At 45.4% G+C, this 22,865-nt stretch overlaps 1 protein-coding gene across 5 annotated transcripts in view; it reads right to left on the reverse strand.

The window, feature by feature from the left end:
• The window catches only part of ME3 (malic enzyme 3), a 377,761-nt gene that overhangs the window by 151,701 nt on the left and 203,195 nt on the right, over positions 1 to 22,865 (reverse strand). For 2 of the 5 annotated variants that reach the window (XM_031460503.2, XM_064492780.1), the window contains 2 exons: positions 17,162 to 17,285; positions 16,276 to 16,473 (listed from right to left, as the gene is read on the reverse strand). In XM_031460503.2, coding sequence (XP_031316363.1) covers positions 16,276 to 16,458 — 183 coding nt within the window. In that variant the 5' untranslated portion in view covers positions 16,459 to 16,473; positions 17,162 to 17,285. Of the gene's footprint in view, positions 1 to 16,275; positions 16,803 to 16,844; positions 16,978 to 17,161; positions 17,286 to 22,865 lie in introns of those variants that run through there. The other 3 variants (XM_064492783.1, XM_064492782.1, XM_064492781.1) reach the window with 3 other exon arrangements.

The raw sequence follows: 22,865 nt of genomic DNA on the forward strand, positions 1-22,865 counted from the left end.
CATGATTAGAGTCACAACATGTGTGATGTGACAAGATCACCTTGCTCAGATGACACCAGAAACTATGCAGAAAACAAGAGTTGGCTTACTATGGTATCCTTATCGCTAATTCTATTAAAACCTCACCTCTTCTTAAAGACCTTTAAATAGTTATTTACCTAGACAAGTGGCTGATACTGAGTCAGATTAGCCAAGAAAATTGTTCCTGCAAGATTCTGATTTTCTATTTTCCTTCTCCAGGGATCACAGTTCATAGACAAACCAGGACTCAGCAAAGAGAAAGGCAAGCTAAAATCCAATCCAATGGAGAAAGTGGCAATACTTGCCTATGGAGGGCCAAATCTGTGGAAGGTTCGTGTCGCATGAACCTCAAATTCTTGTTTCTATTCTACTAAAGTCTTCCCAAAATCAAACAAATAAACAAACAAATAAAAATACCCAGAAGAAAGAAATTTTCATCTAGAAAATATGCTTTCCAAACTGTGAACACTCTCCATTTTCAATGTAAGGAATTATTGCTTTTCCAGGGGCCTGAGGGAAAACACAGAAGAAGGAAGTCCCTTGAGCTCCCATAGGCATTAAACATCTCACTCATGTCTTTGTGACGGGAGGGCAGTGATGCCAATTCCGCAAGGGAGGCTGGGCAGTGTCCCCATAATGACAAAAATGCCAGTAATGTGATCATGTACTCAGTGAGTCAGTGCCTTCTCTTCACTTCAGGAGATAAAGTTACAACCAGAGTGTTGCTTTACGAGAACAGCACCAGAACAAGGATGGTTAGTTAGATAAAGGTCAATGACACCAATAGTCACAATAAAACATAAAACACATAAAAAACATACAACATAAAACAAGAGCACAAGTCAGTAATTCATCAAGTTTTCAGCAGTCCCAAAGTACTCCTTAAGGAATTTCATGTTTTGAAAAAATCCTTCATTTATACTACATTTATTTTCCAATGTTTAAGACCCACATAACTGGCAGGCAGAACTTGTGATACTGGCATGAAATCATCAGTATTAATAGCTTTATTTTGTTTAATTCTAGGCAAAGACAAAGGAATGTGATATCCTGATTAAGCTGTATAAATTTATGGTAGAAAAATATAATGTTTCCATTAGGGGTTTTTTTTTTGGAAAGTTGACAATAAATCTTGGACTCCTTTTGCTGCTACAATGGAGGTCAAGGAGTTCTGGAAGGGACACAGTCTTCTCCGTCCTTGGCACCTCTCACATCTGTGTCCACCACACCACTGGCCACACCAGGTCCTCCTCATCTCCCTCCGCTCTTGGCCCCTCTCTGGGATCACAGTGATCTGTCCGTAGTGTCCCTTTCTAGTGTCCCCCTCACCTTCAGGACTAAGGGCAAACTCATCACCCAGGCAAAGAGCAGCCCCACACCCAGGTCTGGCCCTCGCCTGCCATCCAGCCCCGTCACTGCACACACCCAGTCCTCCTTCAGAATCACCTGCAGCCCCTCACGTACCATGCAGTTCTGCTTTATCTGTTTGGAACATCTTTCCCCCACTTCATCCACCAGGGAATCCCTGTATGTCTTTGAGGTCTTAGCACTGACACACCAAGAAAAATAAGTAGTTGCCTCAGGATAGAGGTCAGAGCAAATTTTCCTTTTCACTTTATACAACACATTATCTATGTAATTTATTATAAGGATCAGAAGTCACCCACTTAAAGAAACATAACCTTTCTTCTCTCCACCAAGGTAAAAATTACTTGGACATTATTAATAACATACTTTTAATATAATATAAAACTTTATATTTAATATAATATAAAACTTAGTATACTGCATCACATTTATGAGCTTGTCTGTCTCTTCCTTTGAACTCTACGTTCCTTGAGAGCAAGGAACATGACTGATTCTTCTCTTTATTTTCTGAACCCAGCACAGTGCCTGGAACACAGTAGCTGTTCAACAGATGTTCCTGAATAAACCTGAATGGTCTCAGGATTGAGGAAATCAGGATTGGATCTTGTTGCTGTCCCTCATTGTCTAGAAGACCACAGGCAATTCATTTAGGTTCTCAGGGCCCCAATGTCCCCCTATAAAACAAAGGTCATAATGCCTGCCTCACAAGGTTTTTGTGGGGGTCAAATGAGGTGACCAGTCAGGAAGCCCCAAAGGTAAAACACAAACATTCCATTTCCTTGTTATGATGAAGTTTGCTGAGGAAGATAGGAAGGAACTGAAATAAACAGTGGTGATAACTGTGTGCAGGGGGTGGGCGTGGCACAGCAGGGAAAATACAGACTGAGTCCGGGTGAATCTAAAGAAGGACACAGGGGCACATGTCCTGTCATCCTACCTTCAGACTCTATTTCCAGTCCAACCACCTCGCTCCTGTCCCGGGCTCCAACATCCCACCCCTTCTCGCTCCCGCTCCTTTGGTGCAGTCAAAGAACTGGGCTTCCTGCTTCCACTCCTGCCCCTCCAGTATGTTCTCCACGAGGCAGCCAGAGACGTCTTTTATGAATGTAAAGCTGATTGTGTCACTTCTTGCTTAGAACAACTTAATAGCGTCCTGATTTACAGAGGGTGAAACCTAGCCCATATCTCATGGACACCAAGGTCCTACATGGAATTAAGACCCCTGAGCTCTCCCTACCCTGATTTTAGGCAATCCTCCCCCAGACCCTTGCTCACCACACTCCCATTAGACTGTCTGTTGTCAGTTCCCAGAACCCGCCACGCACGCCAAGTTGTTTTTTGCCTTCAGCTCTACACGTGCTGTTCCCCCTGCCTGAAGCACTCTCACCCTGGCTTCTCCTCACGCTGGCTCCTCTTTCTCTAGGTGTCTTCTCAAATATCACCTCTCAAGAGGTCCTCCTTTCCCACTGAAGTAGACTCTCTATTATTCTCTCACACCATACCCTGTTCGTTTCTCCTCTTCCTCTAATAACCATCTTGATACTTTTGTTTCTTTGCTTACTAGATTAGATATTCAACAAGGAAAAGGATCAGAGCTGTCTCATTTACTGTGTTATTCCCAACACCTAACAATGCCCGGTAGATGGTAGGCACTCAATAAACATTTGATGGTTGGATGGATGGACAGATGGATGGATGGATGGATGGATGGATGGATGGATGGATGGATGGGGAGGCAGGGAAAAAAGTTAAGAAGAGATGAGATCCAGGACAGGAAGCTGGATTCTGTAAGATAAAAAGGTCCCTTAGGTTGGCAGCCCTGGGCATCCTAGAGATACCATGAATACCCTCAGGGTGTTTTGTATAGAAATCTGTAAGGGAGGCCAGGGAAACAGGAGGTGAGGGAATGGTAGGCAAAGTATCTTTTTCATAATTTTTCTCTCTGTTTGGGAATAATATATGTAAAGCACCTATAAGAATACCTGGAGTGCAGGGCGTTGGGTGAGTATTTATTATTATTTCTAATATTATTATTCCAGCAATTATGAGTCCCAGAGGAGGCGGCTGACTCTGTGCAGCTGATGAGGATGCTCAGGGCTGTGCAGACCACAGCCCGGCTGGTTACAGAAGGCTGGACCACCTCTCTCTCGGCAGGCCCTCCCTCCTGGCACCGCCTGGCCAACTGTCCCACCGGCACCCAGGCCCTCCTCTCCCACACGCTTGGCTAGGCAGACGTGCTTCTGTGGCTCCTCAGACAGGAGAAGCTGCCGCCAGCTCCTGGAGTGTGAGAAAAGGGGACATCTTGCAGCTCTGACAGGCGGATTTCAAAGCTTGTTTCTAAAAATGGCTGTTAATAGGCTTTTCTTCACACCATCTCTCTCTGCACCTGCTTTATCAGGCGGCAACTGCATTGCTATTCACTGCCCTGTGACCACAGTGATTTCACCAGTCAAAACAAATAATTATGGGCTAGAAGAGCCCAAAAATAAAATAAAAGAGATAAGAAGGGAGGGTATGACGTGAGGAGTGAGCTTTCTGTCAAATGATTTGTGAACTGTCTTGAAGATCACGTTACTGCAGAGAAAGAAAAACTGAGACAAAGATGGGAGTCAGGAGCATGTCTACCCCTTGGAAACGGACACACAGGAGTGACAGCCGGGGCGGCACCAGCAGGTGTTTAGGTTTGCAGTTTACGGTAATGCTTAATATTAACCCATCTCCTTTCCAGGGGAGATTTAAAAGCACTCTGCCTAATTGACGGAGGCTGACTCAGGCACTATTTCAGGAGAGAGGCGGAGTGCTACCTTTCAAAGACAGGTGGGGCGAAGAGAGGGCCAGAGCCACCCCCCCCCCAAAACTCACTTCCTGGGCAGGACGTGCAACCCCTCTGGGCCTCTGAACCCTTATCTGTGAAATGTGGTAACATGTTAGGATAGTATCTGCTCAAAGACAAAGGGCTGGACAAGATGACCTCTTAATAGTCTTTTGGGAAATGCTCATCCTGGGCTCTAACAGGGGAGAGATGCTCATTTAAAATATGCCAATGCAATTATGTATTCATTACTCACAGCAGAGTGCACAGAGAATGGAGGACTATCTTAAACTCCCTGCCAGGTGAAGCAGCCTCAGCCACACCACGCCCTCTTTAGCTGGATTTGAGGGAACTTTTTCACTGCAGTGCTAAACTACCAGAGCAGACATTCTCTTGTCTTGCTGTCTTGTTATCATGATCTCATGAGACTGGGAGTGCTATAGTGATGATAGGTAGATGGATAGATTAGAGGGAGATGACAGATAGGTTGAGGGATGAAAAAGATCCAGCTAAATTTGGATCAGCCTTAGTTTTAAAAACCTTGGTTAGAATGTACCAAAATTTGGGGGCAAAATCCTGAGATTCCTTACAAGGATAATGGCAACCACTTCCTTCAACAGCAGCTTCAACATTCAGAAGTACCAGCTCTTCAAACACTACTGAGTTTTCTGCTGAGAAATACATTTTCATTTCAGTTTCTTTTAGACAAATGTCTCAATCATCCAGCCTAAGCTCCATCAAGTACCCAGAAATTATCACTAAAGACCCTATCCAACCTGCCTCTTCCCTGACTCACTCCTCTCTTATCAAGTCTCTGCCAATCAGGTGTATCCAAGCCCACGGACAATGAGAATGGATCCCTCAGTCTTCCCCTCTCCTTCTGGACTGGATGCTCTAGAGGGACAAGGATCAGGTCCAAACCCTACTGAGTCTGTGACTTCTTCTGAGGTCCACACAGGGCTTTGCACTATGTTAGGAATGGAGCAAAACTTTTAGAGATGTGGCTTCGTTGAGAATTAATCAAGCACTTACAATGTGCTTTACATACATTATTTCATTGAATCATAATAGCACCTTGTGAAGTGGGTATATTTTATTATCATCCCATTCACAGATGTGGAAACTGAGGCTTAGGGAGATGAAGGGCCTTTCCCAAGATCCCACATCTAGTGAATGGCTAAGCTGGAACTGGACCCTGGGCTTCTTGGACTCCAAATCCCTAGATCATAGCCAGTGTGCTCTGCTGCCTAATACCTGGTCACAGGCTGCGCCCTGGTGCTGCTGCTGGTGGGGGTGGGGTGGGGTGTCACATACAGTTGATTCTAGCTGACTGCTTTTCCTCACCTCCAGAATCCTTTAACCTGTTGCTAGTTACAGCAGGTCTAAATCTAGTGTCATTAAAGCAGCTTCAAGGATGAGAATAAATAATCTGATCATAAAGATACTATTCTTTAGATGATGTGCACCTGGCATAGCATCAAAGCAGAAAACTCTCTTAAAGAAACGCATTCCTGAAATTTATATGACCAAAATAAAAGATTTCTCTTGGCTTTCAAAATCCTCCAAGCCCCATAGAGAGATATAAATATAGTTATATTATCACCATCTTTTTAGAAGAGGCAGCAGATGGGGGTATGTGTTATCAGTCTTCACCAGAGTGGTTTCTGATTTGTCCAGGAGGGAATATGAAATATGACTCATGCACATATTTTTATTGAAAGTACACTATGAAGAGGGCATTGTGCTGGCCATTCAGTGCCTAAGACGGGGTCCTGGCTCTGAAGATGATGTCAAGACGGAGACAGACACACATACTGTAAACGTATACTGGGACCAAATGTGGAAAAGAGCCACGACTACACAAGCTAAATGCCAGAGGAGCGCAGAGGCGTTTCCATGGGGCATTATCAAGGAAAGCAGCATGGCAGAGGTGGCCCTGGAGAGCTGAGCCCTGAAGTATGCTAAAGATTTTGATAAATGAACCCAATGTGAATGGTGCCCCCTGGGAGCCAGGCAACACAAAAGCAAGGGAAAGAACAAAATCAAAGGCATGTCACAGTCCTGGAGATATATTATTAACTCTACTTATAGAATTAGAGGTTTTTACAATATTATTTAGCTCTCTGAAAATGGGGTCCTTTATAAAGAAAGTATGGGTCTATTGCTCAATTGCTGCACAATCACAAAAGGTGGCTGCTTTCAGAGAGAAAGCCATTTCCTTTCATGGTTTGACCTCGACAGCTTTTCCTCCACCACCTTCATCTGCCAACTCCTCCTCTTCCATGGTGTCGGCTCTGACAACACTGCCAGACGGAGGGTTTCTGCACCCCTCTCCCAAGCTCCCACAGCACTAGTCCATATGCTCCTCATTACACCAGCCTCTGAACTGAAACTGTCTGCTTACTAACTGCTCCCCCGACCCCTCTTACATATAAGCTCCTTGAAGGCAACAGAAGTGTCATATTCACCATTAAGTTCCCACTGTCTAAAATACAATAGCAAACGTCTCATGAATAAATGTAATAAATAAAAAAAATGAGTCTTGGGGAGAATTACACACATTTAGAGAGCAAAGAGAAGGGATCCAGAGATATTTAAGTTCCCTCCAACTCCCAGATTCTGATTCTAGGAGATCCAGTGGGTGTGATCATAGCCCATCAGAGGGCCACAGCAGGAACGCCCCCTGTTTTACCTGGCGAGGCCCCAGAGCATCAGACTCTACATGCCAGGCTCAGTGAGAGGGCACCTGCACACAGGAAGTGGCAGTGCAGCGCCTTGAAACCAGATGGCCTACGTTTATGACCCAGCTCTGCCACTACGAGCTGCTTAATTAACCTTGGGCAAGTTAGCTAACCCAGCTAACCTCCTTGCATCTCAGATTTCTCCTCTGTGATGTAACAGTGTATGTCAAAGCGTTGTGATATTGTATTAAATGAGCTCATGTGTACAAACTGCTTAGAACAATTCCTGGCACATCATATATCCAAAAAAAAAAAAAAAAAGCCAGCTCTAATCAATATGATTTGGGCTCCCTCCATAAGGCATTCCAGTACTGAAGGAAACTCGGTGTAATACGAATCTGGGCTGGAATCCTCAACACCTCCTTCAGAAACCAGAGAAAGGGGGGATGGGGGCTGTCTGCTGTGACTGGAGACCCCCAGCTCCACTTAAGTCCTGAGGGAACTTGGCAGCCTCTCTCTCATTGGGAAAGTCACCGGACAGCTCGGCAACTCAGAAGGCATCCACCCTGTGCAGATATTGGCTTCCTCCTACTGTTTTCTGAAAGAACAGGCAAAACAAAACAAAGGAACCAACAGAGCCTGCCTTCTCCAGAGTTCCACCCCGCAGGGGAGTGTGTTTCAGGACCATTATGCTATGGGCTTCGTGTAGATCACTACCAAGCAACAACACAGAACCCAGACAAAATGCTTTCAAAAAGCTAATATTCTCAAGTTGCTCATCATTCAATACTATCCCCGAAGGTCCCTCCAGCTTTCAATAATGCTTTTAAAAGAAACTGTAGCTTTGATTTTCTCTTATTCAAGCTCCTCAAAAGTTGATGATCCTTCCACCAAAAATCTCTCTCCTCAAGTGACTGAGTGCATTTTACTCTTTACTGTGTCCTTTTGGTAGGAACTGTGTTTTCATCAGGCTGCCAGGCAACCATTTGGGTACAAAATGAATGCATGCTTTTAACCGCTGACCCTGGCACCCCAATCGTAGGCTCTCTCTCAGATTTTCATCACACAATCATAGAGCATCTTTTGTGCTCTCCGTCAGAGAGGCAGTGGACACCACCCCAAAGGATTTTCCTGTGTACTCTCTACACATCAAAGTGAAGGTCTGAAGGCTGACTATAATAACGCCCTTGCAAACAAAAGTGCTGCACACTAGTGACCCCTTTGCGATGGCCATATGCATCAAAAGGCCTTTCTTCCCCCTTATCTCTATAAGCATTTGGAAAGAAGAGAGTACATGATAAAAGAAAACTTTGGTAGAAATACTAAAAATGCAAAGTAAAATCAAGCCATAACCTCCACAGCCTACAAAGGCCCAAGAGGACCAAGAGAAACTAAAAACAGAGACTGAAGACGAGCCTGAAAAAGAATACACAGAAACTCCATATAGATGGTCCAGACTTAGATTGACTTCGATGCCAGTTGGCTCAGGTCTGAGCCAGACAACGTGTATTTCTGTACAGGGTTGCCCTCCAGTGCTGTTGCTTACAGAATCTAGTTACTGCTGTTTACAACTGTTTTGAGAACAGGTGGCAGGTTCCTATGTTAACATTTTATTACATGAATCTAAACATATTGCCTCTAGAAGATAACTAATTATATGCAAGCAAATTTTGAAATAAGACTATTTTAGAGGGATTTCACAGGGTCATAATGCCACCATTGTGTTACAGATGGGTCAAATTCCACAATTTGGTCTGAATGTTATTTACTTGGCTGTAGAAACTCAATTCCCAATAGAAACTATAACCTAAAATTGAAGAACATTAAAGAACAATGGAACGTTAAAGAAAATTATATAAAGAGGAAATAAATCTCCCATAATTCCACTGCCCCAACATAATCATTTTCACACATTTACTTTCAAGTCTTTTTATAAAGTTACATCTTTTTACAGTAATGCTTATGGATATAGATTCCACTTGGTATTCTGCATTTTGAATTAAGGATTCATAAACGTATGCCAACATTTCTGAAATCTTCATAATGATCACACAAATGCTAATCTAACGCATAATATACTGTCTTTGGAGAACAATTCGACTATTTATAACATGTTTATGAGAAACACTTGCTGAGCATCAACTTCAGGTTCTAAGAGTGGCAAACCTTCCTCCTGCGCTTCTGGAATCCCATCCCACACTTCCTTGATTTTCTGACCCCTCGGATGTGAGGCAGTTTCCAGTACGATGTCTTAGACCATTTGGGCTGCTATAACAAGATAACCATAGACAGGGCGGCTTAAACAACAGAAATTTACTTCTCACAGATCTGGAGGCTGGCAGTTCAAGACCAAGGTGTGGCCAGCTCTGTTCCTGGTGAGGACCATCCTCCCTGCTTGCAGACGGCCGTTTCCTCGCTGTATTTTCTCATTGGGGGAGGAGATGAGGTTTTCGCCAGTCTCTTTTGTAAGAGCGCTAATCTCATCATAAGGGCTTCACCTTCAGGTCTAATTGCCTCCTAAAGGTCCCACCACCAAATATCATCCATCGTGGGGTCTGGCTTCAACACGTGGCATGGGGAGACACTGAGTCCATAACATGGTTTCCCTGGTCTTCTCCAGGGGCGTTGCAGCAGGGGGAGTCAAAGTCCATAGCAGGGATGGGGGCTACCAGGACCCAAAGTACAGGGTGGAAGTTCTAGGAAGTTGGAGATCCTGACAGAAGCTGGGGTTTCCTACCACTGGTCCACTCCCTAGACACCCTCCCTTTGTTTTTTTCTGTGGGCCTCAAGAGTGTCTCCAATCATCTCTGGTGTCAAGGCACCACCTGTGTCTCCTGACGAGAGCCTCTTTTTCCCAGGCTTGGTTTAATGATGGTAAAATGGAGAATAACAAAGGGAAACATCTGTGTTGTGCTTCTCCAGTCTTCACAGAAAGTGAGCCTCTGGGTACACAAAGATCTGATGGGAGATTTATCCACACTCTGGATACAGGTGTTCTTAGGCATGTAAACCCCACAGAGGGGGAAGAAGAGACCCCAGAGTAAAAGAAGGGAGCTTGGGGGAAGGGGGAGGGGAGAAGGAAGGGATGAGAGAGAGGAGCCTCAGCAGATGTCTCTCTGACTGATTCACTTATCCAATAACTGTTTACTGAGTACCAAACTATGGACCAGGCACTGTTCTAAGTCCCTTGATACATCAGTGAACAAATAAGACAAAGATCCCTGCCTAAATGGAGCTTATATTATAGAGGGGGAATGCAAACAACAAACAAGAAGCATGGGAAGTAAGAAAATGAAATAGTATGTCAGGATGTATCAAATACTATGGAGGAAAAGTAGACCACAGTAAGGGGACCAAGAAGGTTGAAAGGACTGCCTACAACTTCACACGGGCTGGTGGGAGTAGGTCTCACTGAGAAGGTGAGAGAGTTAACCATGTGGCTACGTAGGGGGCACGTGTTCTAGAAGAGGGAACAGCCTGTGCAAAGACTCTGGGTAGAAGCATGCTTGCAGTGTTTAGGGAGCAGCACGGAGGCCAGCATGGTTTGGGCAGCAAGTGAGGGTGAGGTCAGAGAGGGTGAAATCATGCAGAAGAGTGACATGATCAAACTTAGTTTTAAAAGGATCGCACTGGCTGCTATGTGGAGAATAAACAAGAGGAGCATGCATGGCAGCAGGGAGACCAGCAAGAGGGCCGCTGCACTCGTCCCACAGAGAACTGTCAGCACCTTAGGTCAGGGTGGGACCCAGGATGCGCAGAGGCTGGATTCCAGATCTGGTCTCAAGACAGAGTGACAGGATACCCAGTGGACTGGATATTATCCAGTGGACTGGATATGGGGTCTGAAAGAAAGGGAGTGGTTAAGGATATGTGCAAGACTTTAACCTCTCAAGGTGTGGTTAACAGACACAAAGGAGTGGATTGAAAGGAACAGGACCTGTAGTTGGGAGACCAAGGAGGAGGCACTTGCCTAATCTACAAAAGAGATGATGAAGGAGTGAACAAGGCTGGTGGTAGAGAGGCTGTAGAGAAACTGATGAATTTTAAAGGTTGGAATATAACTGGCAGTAAAAAAATTAAAGTTTCAGAAAAGCATTTTGTGGCAGTTTCCTCAACATCCATTCTCTTTTTCCTTAATGGTATAGAATTTTTAGCCCAGTATTGGGTGCCTGGCTAACAATTACATTTCCCAGGTTCTCTTGCAGCTGGGTATGGCATATGACCAAGCCTGGCCAACTGGATGTGAATGGAAGTGACATTTGCAATGTCCAAATTGTGCATTTCCCCTTCTGATTGGCTTCTGTATGGAACTGATGGCAGACACTAGAGCAACCATCTTGGACCATGAACTGTATGATGCACACTGAGGATAGCAGAGCAACAAAATCAAGCCACATACCAACCCACAATTGCCTACCCAGACTTGTTTATGAGAGAAATACCCTTCTATTCTGCTTAAGACTCTGAGTCTGGGGTTTGCTTTGTCACAGTTGCCTAATCTTGAGCCTACCTAATATAAGTTCTTTTAGCTGTTCCAACCACAAAGCCCTGACACCAAATGTTATCAATCCCATGAAGCCAGGACAGTATTCGACAGGGAAGGGTTTAATTCCAACCTGCCTCTGCTTGTTTGTTCTTAAAATATCCAAACAGTATTTGAGCTTCAATGCTCTGATTCATTGCACAAGAGGTCGAGGGCAAACTGCTGTTTATGGAACTACTGTTTACTCAATAATTCATTGCTTTTTATCAATCAAAGGGGGCCAGCCCAACCTCACATCCGAAGCAGAGGTCTCCGAAAGACACATTACATTATCTGCCTTCATGGCAGAAAACAGCATCACCAACAAACTTCTAATCCTCCAAACAATCCAGCCATCGTCTCCTGACTGATCAATGAGCCAAGTGTGTGATGACAGGCTCCCCTCAACCCAAAGAAGGCAAGATCAAGTTCTAAGCTGGCACTGAACAAAAACATATACTTTAGTCAAAGGCAAATCCCAGCTGTGTGGAAGACTAGTAAATCACCACTGCATGCAGAAGGGATTGAGCTGAAACCCGTGCAGCCTCAGATGTGCAGCCAACACTGCAGTGCTGGCTGCCAGGCCTTTACACGTGCACTAACCTAAGTGCACCCAGTCCACGTGGGAAGGGACCACAGTGTCTTGCAGGTTCTGAGGGTCCCACTGCATGAAATGTGCTGGCCCATATCCAGTGACTGGACCGAGCACCTTTCACTCATTGCTGCCCTGGCCATCAAGCTCAAGATATCAAAAAACTGCAGAGAAGCAGGTGAAAAGTCAAGGGAAGTTTATGGCAAGAATCCTTGTTGGCATGTGGGCCAAAGGAGGAGGCTGACGCACTCTGGAAAATAATACATCCCTTCAGTGAAAAGCCCTGAAGTCGGGGAAGATTAGGGTCAGGTAGGTGTGTCTCCTCCCAAAGGGCTATTTGTAGACACTTCTCCAGGCAACAAGAGCATTAGGCTAACTGTAAAGTAGGGATGTTAAGATTCATAAAGTTGAGAGGAAAGGGAGTTATGGCTCAACTGAGATTATTTAAAGAGAAAATATTTACTGAGCATCTCAAGTCAGCTATAGAGAATATTGGGTGACAAGGCAGTCTCTGTCCTCAAGGTGCTCAGGGTCTAGCTAGTGTGGAAGACAAGCTAACCAGCCATGAAGACAGGGTGCTCAGTGCCAGATGGAAACAATATGTGATAAGACAATGGGGCGGGGGAGGGGCAGAAACCAAGTCTAGTTTGGGCAGTGGGACTAGAACAGCCCTTCCCAAAAGAGGCCAGAGGTAAGCAGAGGCCAGCAATGTTTTGATGGCTCACTTGCTACATGAATAGGATGGGGATGATACTCTATAAAATGGGGTAATTGCCTGTTTAATATAAGTAAAATACAGTTGATATCTTATAATATGTAATCCAAGATTTACTCTATTGCCACAATCCACATGGATAACAGAAGAGGTCATTACTTAATTTTTAGAAGACAGACACAGTATTAGTTAAAAAAAAAAGTAGGGGGAGGAGAAATTGATGCATTGGTGCATCTGAATCAATCAGAAAATCTAGACTCCTGTAGGGAACTCGGACTTTTCTAGTTCCAGTTCTGCCAGGAACATGCCTAAATCAGCCGGAGCAGATACGAATGAGAAGTGTCATCACAATTTAGTGGCCTGAAAATCAGGAGGTGGGCTTCTTTTGCCCACTTCTGCAACCAGTGACAATCTCTGTGATGTCGCTTGATTTCTCAGCCTGTCTCTTCTTCTGAAAATGAGATGCTAGATGAGAACAGTGATTTTCAAAAACACTTTTTTATGAAAACCTACAGTGAAAAATCAGCATTTCACATGGTGATTTGGTACAATCCTAGGTTTAATGCATTTATTATTTTTAAGTTCTATTCTAACCCATATTTTATAAATTAAAATGCTGGTTAGACCCTAAGCTAATTTCATGTCCCATAGTTTGAACAGTCTGAAAAATTCCAGACTAGATCATATCTAAGGGACCTTCCCACCCTGATTCTGGAACTTGTCAACATGGTCATCTAATATTTAGGGCCTTACAGTTTTCAAGATGATTTCACAGGGATCTCCCATGATCCTCATAGCAGTGGTGTGACATGGGCAGAGAGGCTCACGAGACTCTTCACAGATCACACAGAGAGATTATGGCAAAGCTGGGACCAGACCCGGTGATACACAACAGCAGCGATGCTTGGCCCATTCAATAGCTCTTTTTCTCTTGGAGAATTTCATCTCCTGACAACCCTCTGCCCTCAAGCTTCAACTTAAATGCCTCACGTTACCTTTCAAAAGCAAGAGGCAAACCTTGAGAACATTTCAAGAATGTAAAGTTAATTTTCATATTCATGCCCTTGCTAGATTCTTCAGAAACTAACCAGTGCCAGCCACAGATGCATCAAACTCAGTCCCAGCCCTGGAGGAGCTTGGAGTCTAACAGAAAAAAATCCACCTGCAGATCAGTCCACTAGGCACAGCTCCCTTTCAGAACTGCCCTTCTCTTGTTTTCTCAGTGAGAACCTCAGTTGTTCTAAATCAGCAAGTCTCCCCATCTGGCTCATGGAAAGTGCCAAGCTCCAAGCCTTCCCTGGAAACTCTCTGGGCACTGGAGGTCAGCAGGACAGCAAGCGGGTGGCATTCCAGGCAGAAGTGAGGGGCAGCTCCCAGGCAGTGCTGCTCCCTCCCTGCATTGTTTCCCCTCTCCCCCAAGGGCGAATGGGGGAGGCCAGCAAGCTCTCTCTCATCATCACGCCAGACACCCTCCTCACCCCAGACCAGCATCAGCTGACTTCAAGGATATACAAAAAATCTTTAACATCATGGAAAGGTCAGGTCCCCTAGATTTATGGACAATGTCTCATTTATATTACTTAGGAAGAAAAGCATTTACATCAGGGACAAGTGATGGGGCAAAACAGCTTTCAGGGAATCATAAACCTAAGGCTAAAAAAAAAAAATTCAAGTCCTTTTTTTAAAAACTATCCAAAAAGAATTAAGTGCTAACTGGCAATATGCCAGTATTTCTAAAGCAATTATTGTTAAAACAATCATTCTGTAGTGGGAATTTATTATTTTGCTTTCCAGCACCTATACCTCCTCCCTCTGATGACAATATGCAGATTTACTGGTGGCGGGGACCACATCCCCTTTATTTTAAACCAGTTGGTATGGGTGCCCCTTACCTAAACTCTATCTTTAAATTCAGGAGTGAGTCCTGACTGACTTAAGTTATGGTGATTGGTTTGGGAATGGAAGTGAGTTCAATCAGAATCCATGAGATAGACTTTTTCTGAGGCTTTAGAGAAAGCGTCCGTTATCTTCTACAAGAGCTACCAGAAGAAAGTGTCTTGTATGGTGTGGTGTGAGAAAAGGAGACGGGGGCCTGTGAAAGACTCTATTGGATGGAGTCTGAGGATGCAGCTGACATTGCAAAAGCAGAGCAGGGAGCCGGGGAGAACCTGCATCCTTAGGGATGCGACCTGGACTGCTGGATCAACCCTGCCTGCAACTCTCCCTTCCTCCAGATACTTAGTTAAAAAAGGCTTTTATTTGCTGAGCCAGTTTAAGTTGAGTTTTCTAACATTTGTTACTAAAGTAAATTTTAAACTCATAAAGCACCTTATCTATCCCAAAGTAGTAATATACACAGGATTTAGGGTTTCTTTGGGGGTAAGCAGGGGGCATAGTGTGATAGGTGGAGGTTGAGAGAAAAATTTTCTTTCTTAGCTTCTACTAATTCTGTAGGAAAAAAAAATCACAATACTTAGTATTTATACAATTATTCCTATTTCTCAAAAACACCTTTTCAGAAGTATTTCCTCACTGGAATTCCACAATCCTGATTGAAAGAAATCATTAACAATTTTATTTTGTAGTAATTACTTGTTTATCAAGCATTTGATATGGTTTAAAATATGATTTCAAATTCAGTTATTCATTTGATGGTCAAAATAACTGAATGAGGTAGGAATGGTGAGTCTTTCATAATAGCCAATCTAAACAGGAGAAAGCTGAACCTCAGAGAAATTTAATGAGATGCCCAAGTTAATTTGAGGAGGTATCAGGAGACAGGCCTCAAATCCAAGTCTCTTGCTTCCTGCATTTTAATACCAATGGCACTAAACTCTGCTCCCAGAAACAAATGTGTGTGCTCTTAGGCACTGTGTTAGCAGTGGGTTGAACTTGACTCAAAAGCCAGAGGTCTAGATTCCAGTGGCACAGCCAGAACTAAGTAGTTAGTGACCTTGGGCAAGTTCCCTTTGTTTTGTTTCCTCATTTGTAAAAGGAGAGGTTTGAATTAGGATCTCTGATGTCCCTTCAAGGTCTAAACCTTTTATAACCCTAGACTTTCTTGTCCTTGCTCGAATTAATCTTTTTCTCAGAATAATTATAACCTTAGTTGACATTTGTTCTCACTGGGTTTTAAGTACGGCGCTAAGAACTCTACCTTCATTTTCCCTTTAAATCTCACAACACTCCCGAGACAACTGTTTTGCTTTTACAGATAAGGAAACTTGGACTGACTGAGGTTAAATGAACTGCCTAAGATTAACAGAATTAGTAAGCATCAAGGGGAGATCTGACCCCAAGCTGGACTGGCCATAAGGACCTTAACCCAGTCTGTATTTGTTCTTACAGAAGAAATTAGGCTCCCTGCATTCCTGGTCACCTCTTCCCACGCAGAAGAGGGGTAGTAAAAAGCCAAACAGAGTTACACCAAGCCTCCCCAAGGCAAAAATGGAAAGCCTCTGGAAGGGTGCCTGGGAGGATCCTCCTCTGGCCCAGGGGGCGGGGCGCCCCTCCTGCCGGCCACAGGATAGCGGCTTCGGCCATCCTACCCTCTAGGACCGTTACCTTGTTGAGGTGCGGGTTCCTGGTGACATCGTATCCGCGCTTCTTCAGGGGCACAGGGCGCGCCCGGCCGGGCTTGGAGTGGCAGCCTCGGGCGGGCGCAGGGGGCGCCCAGCGTGGGATCGCGCCGCAGGCCCGGCCCGGTAGAAGAGCCAGCCGCGCGCCCGTGCCCAGCGCAGCGCCCATGGTCCTTGCGCAGACCTGGCACGGGGAGAAACCAAGGTCAGGGGCGCCTTCCGGCCAGCCAGCACCCACGCGCCCCGCGAGGCACCGAGCCTGAGCCAGGGACGCGTCCTCGGGGAAAGGGCAGAGGTGTCCCGCGGGGTTAAAGGCGCCGACCCCAGCCCCTCCCCCGCGGCCACCTGCACGGCTCTCTCCTCTCCCTGGCGGTGCACAGGCCTCGCCAAGCTCCGGGCAAAGCGAAAGCAAGCTCAGGAAGCAGATCCGGTGCGGTCGATAGCCCGCGCCGCCCCCGCCGCCATCCTCGAGAAGAAGTGACTGCGCGGAGAGAGGTACCCGAACCTCCAAACCCGCTCGGTGGCTCGCCTTGGTCCCCTGTTTCCCCAGCCCACCTGCGCTGCGCCCGGAGCTGATGTCCACGCGGCTGGGCTGCGGGACAGGCGGGGCGAGGCGCTGCGGGGCCGTTATCCCCTCCTGCCAATGGCTGGACCGCGCCAGCAGCCGAGAGCGAGCGAGGCTGGTGCGTTCAGGAGAGAGCGGTCCGAAACCTTTGTTCGCAGTGCGGGGCTTCCCGAGGGCGCGCGTGGAGCGCCTCACGGCCGTGGGCACGTGCCTCCCAAGAGACAAAATAAAGCTCAGGATGCCTCCGAGCCTCTGCACCTTGACAAGCCGAATGCACAGAGGAGCTTAGCATTTAGGATGAACATACCCTCTTACAATCCCACCATTTGGAGAAGGTCCTGGCTTCGGGATTCCAAGAAGAAATCCTCGGCACCCAATGCTCAGTGTTGCGTTGTCCTGTCCGGCACAATGGCCATTAGCCACGCGTGGCTCTGTATATTTAAACAAATTAAATGGAATAAAATTTAAAATTCAGTTCCTCGGTCACACTAGCCACATATCACATAGTCATGAGCCACTTGCACTTAGTAGCTCTGGGATTGGACAGCACAGATAGGAACATTTCCTTCTTTGCAGAAAGTTCTATTGGACTTCACTCATACAGAGTCCACAGGGGACCCCATGGAGCCTGACATGGATTGCTCTGCCCAGACAACCTTGGGGTCCATCTAGTCCTGAATTAATTTTACACTTTTCCCACACAGTCAGAAAATTCTTTTTAAAGCAAATATTTTATTATATGTGGGATAAAGTCCAAACTCTTTTTGATGCCCACCAGTTATCCCACAGCTTGGCTCCTACAAACTTCAGGTTCATCCTGCTCTAGTTTCCCTCACACTGAGCTCTAGCTACACTTGCTCTTTTCTGTGTTTCCACCCCACCCAGTTCCCTCTCACCTCAGGGCCTTTGCACTTGCGATTGCCTCTGCTTGGAATGCTCATTCTCTCAGGTCTCCACTAAGTTGTCAACTGGAAGGCCTTTCCCCAACTCCGTCCAATGTCAGCCTCCACTAGGGACTATGTAGTGAAGGATTTTTTTTTCCTTTCATAAAACTTAACACACCCAGTAGTTAGCTTGTTTTTCTAATTGTTTATGGTCTGTCTTCCCCTAGAATGTAAACTCCATGAGGGAAGGCTCTTTGCCCTTACACCCCTGAACCTCACTGCCTACCTCAGTGCCTGGTACATAATTGCACAATAAATAGCTGTTGGGTGAATGAAGGGAAGTGACAGCCACTTTCATAAGGATTATGAACCCTTGGACTGACTGCCAGACAGATGGCATGGTCTTCTACTGATGCCCCTTGAAATATCCTCTGCAGACGGACTTCAGATTGTGCGTTCTGGCTCTGCTCTAATTACAAAGTAGGTATCATGACTCTCGGGACTGCCCCTGCCTGAATTCAGGCTTCTCTCCTCTCCCTCAGAAATGATCATCTCCTCCTTCATTCTCTCCCCTTTTCAGTCCAAACTCTAATTTGCAGCTCAATGATCTAAATAAAACAGTACTTTCCAAAACAGAATTGAAATTACCTGATCAGGGGAAGTGGGGAGCAAGATATAGATTCCCAGGCCCCAAACATGGAGATGCCAATTTCAGTTGCCTGAAATCTGGTTTATTCTTGGACTGTACATTTACATAAACCGATAAATTATTCTTTTTTTCTTAAACCAATTTGAGTCAGATTTTTGGTTGCTTGCAACCAAGAGTATTAACTGATATTTTCCTCTCAACACTGTTTTTGTATTTGCCAATCTTACCCCCAGCCAACAAACATCTTAAGAGTAGGGTGTACGTGTGTGTGTGTGTGTGTGTGTGTGTGTGTTTTCATCTTTGGTACCTGGCACAGAGCAGATGGTCAGAAACTGTTAAATAAGTCTGCCTTTCCTCAATACAATAACCTTCCTCTCACCTGGAGGACACTTAATAGGTAACCTCAAACACTTGAAACTCAACTAGAAACCAGGATGTAAACAAAGGTTCCCAAATAAGTCAATATAGTTCTTGTACAATCTGTTCACTAAAGCACATACAGCTTACGTCTCATTCTCTCACATGTCCCCACCTATATTCTTTTAACCCTGATGTCATTCTGACAATATTATTTTTCTTTCGTGTGTGTTTGATCTTTGGCCAAGTTGACGAATGGTGCTGAAGGCAGGTTCACCAGGTGCAGCAGCAGAAGGCGGTGGCTCTGCTCCACAGAGCCGTCCAGGGACTCTGGTTCTTTCCTGGGGTGTGTCCTCCTCTCCACGGAAGCACAAACACCGCATCAACATCCCAGCCAGTGGAAAGCAGGAAGAGGAAGTAGAGGGCACTGCTTTAAGGAAATGATGTGGAAGTGGCCCACATTACTTCTGTTCACAGTCTGCTGGCAAAACCTAAGTCACACAGGCACATCAGCTACCAGGAAGTCTGGAAACAATGTCTCTAACAGGAAAGACACACATGCCCTCTGCTGAAGCTCAGTGGGGAAGTCTACTACTAAAAAGAGGAAGGGAGGATGGTTCCTGGGGACTGACGAGTAACTGCAAGTCTAGATATAATACTCATTTTATGTTAAAGGGCTTGGCATGATGCTCAGAAAACATTAGCTGTTATTATTGGCATATGTGGTTTCCATCTCTGGTTTCATGGCAACTTCCTCACTTTTAGAGCTGAACATAGTATTGCAGAGGCCAGGTGCAGAGCCATAGAAACGCTTCAGAACCTCTTTAGCTCCATACTACTCTGACTTCCTTAGCGAGCCAGCCTGTCGTCCAGCACTAGATAGAACTAGTGAGTCTCCATAATTTGTATTGGCCCCTCTCTCCTCACATCCCATTTACTGACTTCTGCCATGATTGCCATGCTGCTTCCTGGGGTGGCCGGGAAGGAATCCCATTCCCAACCTCCCGGATCAGAGTTCCCGTGTTTCCAGTGCACTTTGCTCTTTCATTCTGCTCACAGAGATTTGCATATCTATCTGTTGCTCTACGAGATTCGAGTTCCTTGAGAACTGGAACCACCATTTACAAGTCTTTGTGTCTCCAGTACCTGGGACAGTGCCTGGTGCCAAGAATGCACTCAGTCTGTTGAATTAAATAAAAGTGACATGAATCAAACTTGTGCATACTTCTAAGGAGTGGACTTGTTGAAACCAAATTTGGTTGAAAGGGCATCAAAGCAGCTTCAAATTAGAGTTTTAGTTCAGTCGGCTGTCTTGATACAAGACCATTTGTCTTTTGTAAGCTGATTTCGATGACCATACACATAGGCTTTTTTTAAATGGAGGTGAATTAAAAATTCATGATTTTCCAGCTAATCCCATTGCTTCACAAATGTATAATATTCTACACATTTCATGTTTGTGATTGCCCTAGAAGAACTCTTTAACTCACACCGGTGCTAGGAATATTTGGAGACACTTCAATTCTACTGAGTATACAAAAAAGAATGGTGAGGAACGTTTATTTCCCCCTTGCCCTCATACACGCCACTCTGCATACACCCTGGGTCTTTGCTCAAGCAGTTTCCTCTGCTCCCAGCACCTGCCACTTGAAGCCCTGTCCTTCCTTTACAAATCCTCTCACACACCATGTCCTCCAGCAAGTCTCCCCCAGTTCCCCAGCCTGTGGCAGCTCTCCCTCTCTCCCACAGGCTCCCCAAACTCTCTTATCTGTATCTTTCCAACTGCACTTTTACAGTCTGTCTCTCTGTGAAGTGATATATTTATGTGTCCTTCTTCTCCGAGCCTCAGAGGAGCTTCCAGAAGTAAAAGTACAGCTTTGCATTTAGACAGTCCTGCCTTCACCAGAGACGAGCTTGTGTGACCTTGGGTATTTTATGTGACCTCTTTAATGCCCATTGATTTCATGGACAAAACTGAAATTCCAATATTACTTCCCAATTGGTTTTGGGTGGAGTAATCTATCTATTTGTTCTTCTAAGCTTATTATAATGCATTTAGCACATGCTAGGCTAGGTTTATAAATGTCAACTCACTTAGTAGTTAATAGTGAATAACATGAGAAATACTCACATAGTATTCCTATGAAATTCTGAGCTGATTATTAAGCTATTTCTCTCAGCTCCACATCAATCGTTCTACTCTCTGATTTATGGCTGGAGTTCTTACTCTGCAAATCAGTTATTTTGGGGCAGCAGGTTTTCTACTGATTTCTGCCAATAGGGGGCACAAGAGGGAGACTGAAGGCTGGAGAGAGGGATGTCCTCCTGTTTGCTTCCTATTATTTCCTTTCAGTATCCACTGCCCCCACCCACCCTACCCCCGCCACAGCGCTTCACCCACCATCAGCCGTTGGTCCCAGCCTCTTCCACGCTCTAGAACCAGTCTCACCAGGCCCCTGCAAACTTAACAGTGGGTCACTTTCTCCGTGGTCCCAGCCTCTTCCCTTTCCTCCAGCCTTAGAGATGGGAGCTGCTTCCTAAGGTTACTCTCTGTGGTTGCCTCAGCACGGCCTTCTTTCCCATTCAGCACGCTAGCACCTGTGAAATCAGCTCTTCCTATTAAATTCTTTCTGAGTTGTGCCTACTGTAGTCTGGCCTTCTTGACTGGACCCTGCCTGATGTAGACTAGTGCAATTATTAGCCCCGTTTTACAGCTGAGGACACAAAACCTGGAGAGGTCAAACAACTCGCTGAAGTGGGCCAGGATTTAAACCCAGGCTCTGGAGGCCACGGTGGTCACCAGGTTACTAAGGGCTTACATTTGGGAAGTGCTCAGCCTGGCCTGGTGTGGGCGAGCACTAAATGGGTAGCGGTCATCTGATCTTCAGTTATCATCCTCATCACCACTCTTCAGCCTTGCATCCTACACGACACGGAAGTGAATTTGATTCACCGGAACAGGGAAGGACGAAGTGGCACAGAGGGACCACAGAGCCTCTGCGTCCCATCCCTCTGACCCCCTCCTTTGGAGCTGTTTCCAGGATAACTGACTCATTCCCCCTTTTTTCTTATCCCTCTCTCCACCTCCCTGCCATCCTCCTCCTGTCTCATTAAACAGGCATAAACAGTTCTCTGACATTCTGAAAATGTCACAAGGAGAAATGAAAGAGTAATTCTGTTGGGGAGCAGAAGAAAACATGTTTCTTATTTTTCTATTGCATTGCATTCTGTCTCTCTATTCCTTTGTTGCAGTGCCATAAATTTGTAATACCAAATTCTAACAAGAGAAGAAAATCTTTGAAGTAACCACATTTCTAACAGAGGTGGCCGCCAGACCCAGTGATCCCTGCATACCGTTATCACAAAAACACTTTGAAATTCTTATTTATAAACTCATTCAGCCTTCCACTCAAGCAGTTGTTGTACCAAACATAATTGTTTCCAGACAGAAGGATACAACATACTGCACTGCTTTCTCATCAGACTTCCTGCGGGATTCTCATTTAGTTCTGCACTGATCCTGGCTTCCCTTCCTTGGCCTGGACCATATTTTCATGGCTGGTTTAGGCACAAACATTTTATAATCCATTTCATACCTGCCCCTACTTCCGTCCTGCAACAGGAATGCCCAGAGGAAAACGTCCTTGATCAGAGTGACCAGGGAGAGAACTCATAACCAGCACTTCCTGTATACATACTCTCTAGGTTTCTGGGTTTCCCAGAGTTTGTTTTTAAAAATCTATTTTCTGCCCCTCTTGAAACACTATTCCATCACTCAGTCCTCTAACAGTCACTACGCCATCCCTCCATTTTACTCCTAGCCCCCTCGGCTTCCTCTCTCCTCACACAGAAGTTAGACAAAAAGGCAACTGTTTGAAAAAGGCAAGATGCGGAAACAAATTCACGGCAGCAGCTGCTGGGCTAAGCAGCTGATAAGGGGGAACAAATTTGTGCCCTGGGTGTTTGTTGGGAGGTCAGGGCAGTGGCTCAGCGGGGTAAGGGGTGGGCCTTTTGTCCAGGGTGTGATTCGCCCATCTGGCCCATTCAGCATCCCCTGCACTGGCTGACCTCGCTTCGCCAGATCAGCTCCTTCCCTCCTCCAGCTCCCAGCTCGTTAAACT

This window comes from Camelus dromedarius, chromosome 12 (assembly GCF_036321535.1).
Source record: "Camelus dromedarius isolate mCamDro1 chromosome 12, mCamDro1.pat, whole genome shotgun sequence".
In the NCBI taxonomy this organism is placed as follows: domain Eukaryota; kingdom Metazoa; phylum Chordata; class Mammalia; order Artiodactyla; family Camelidae; genus Camelus; species Camelus dromedarius.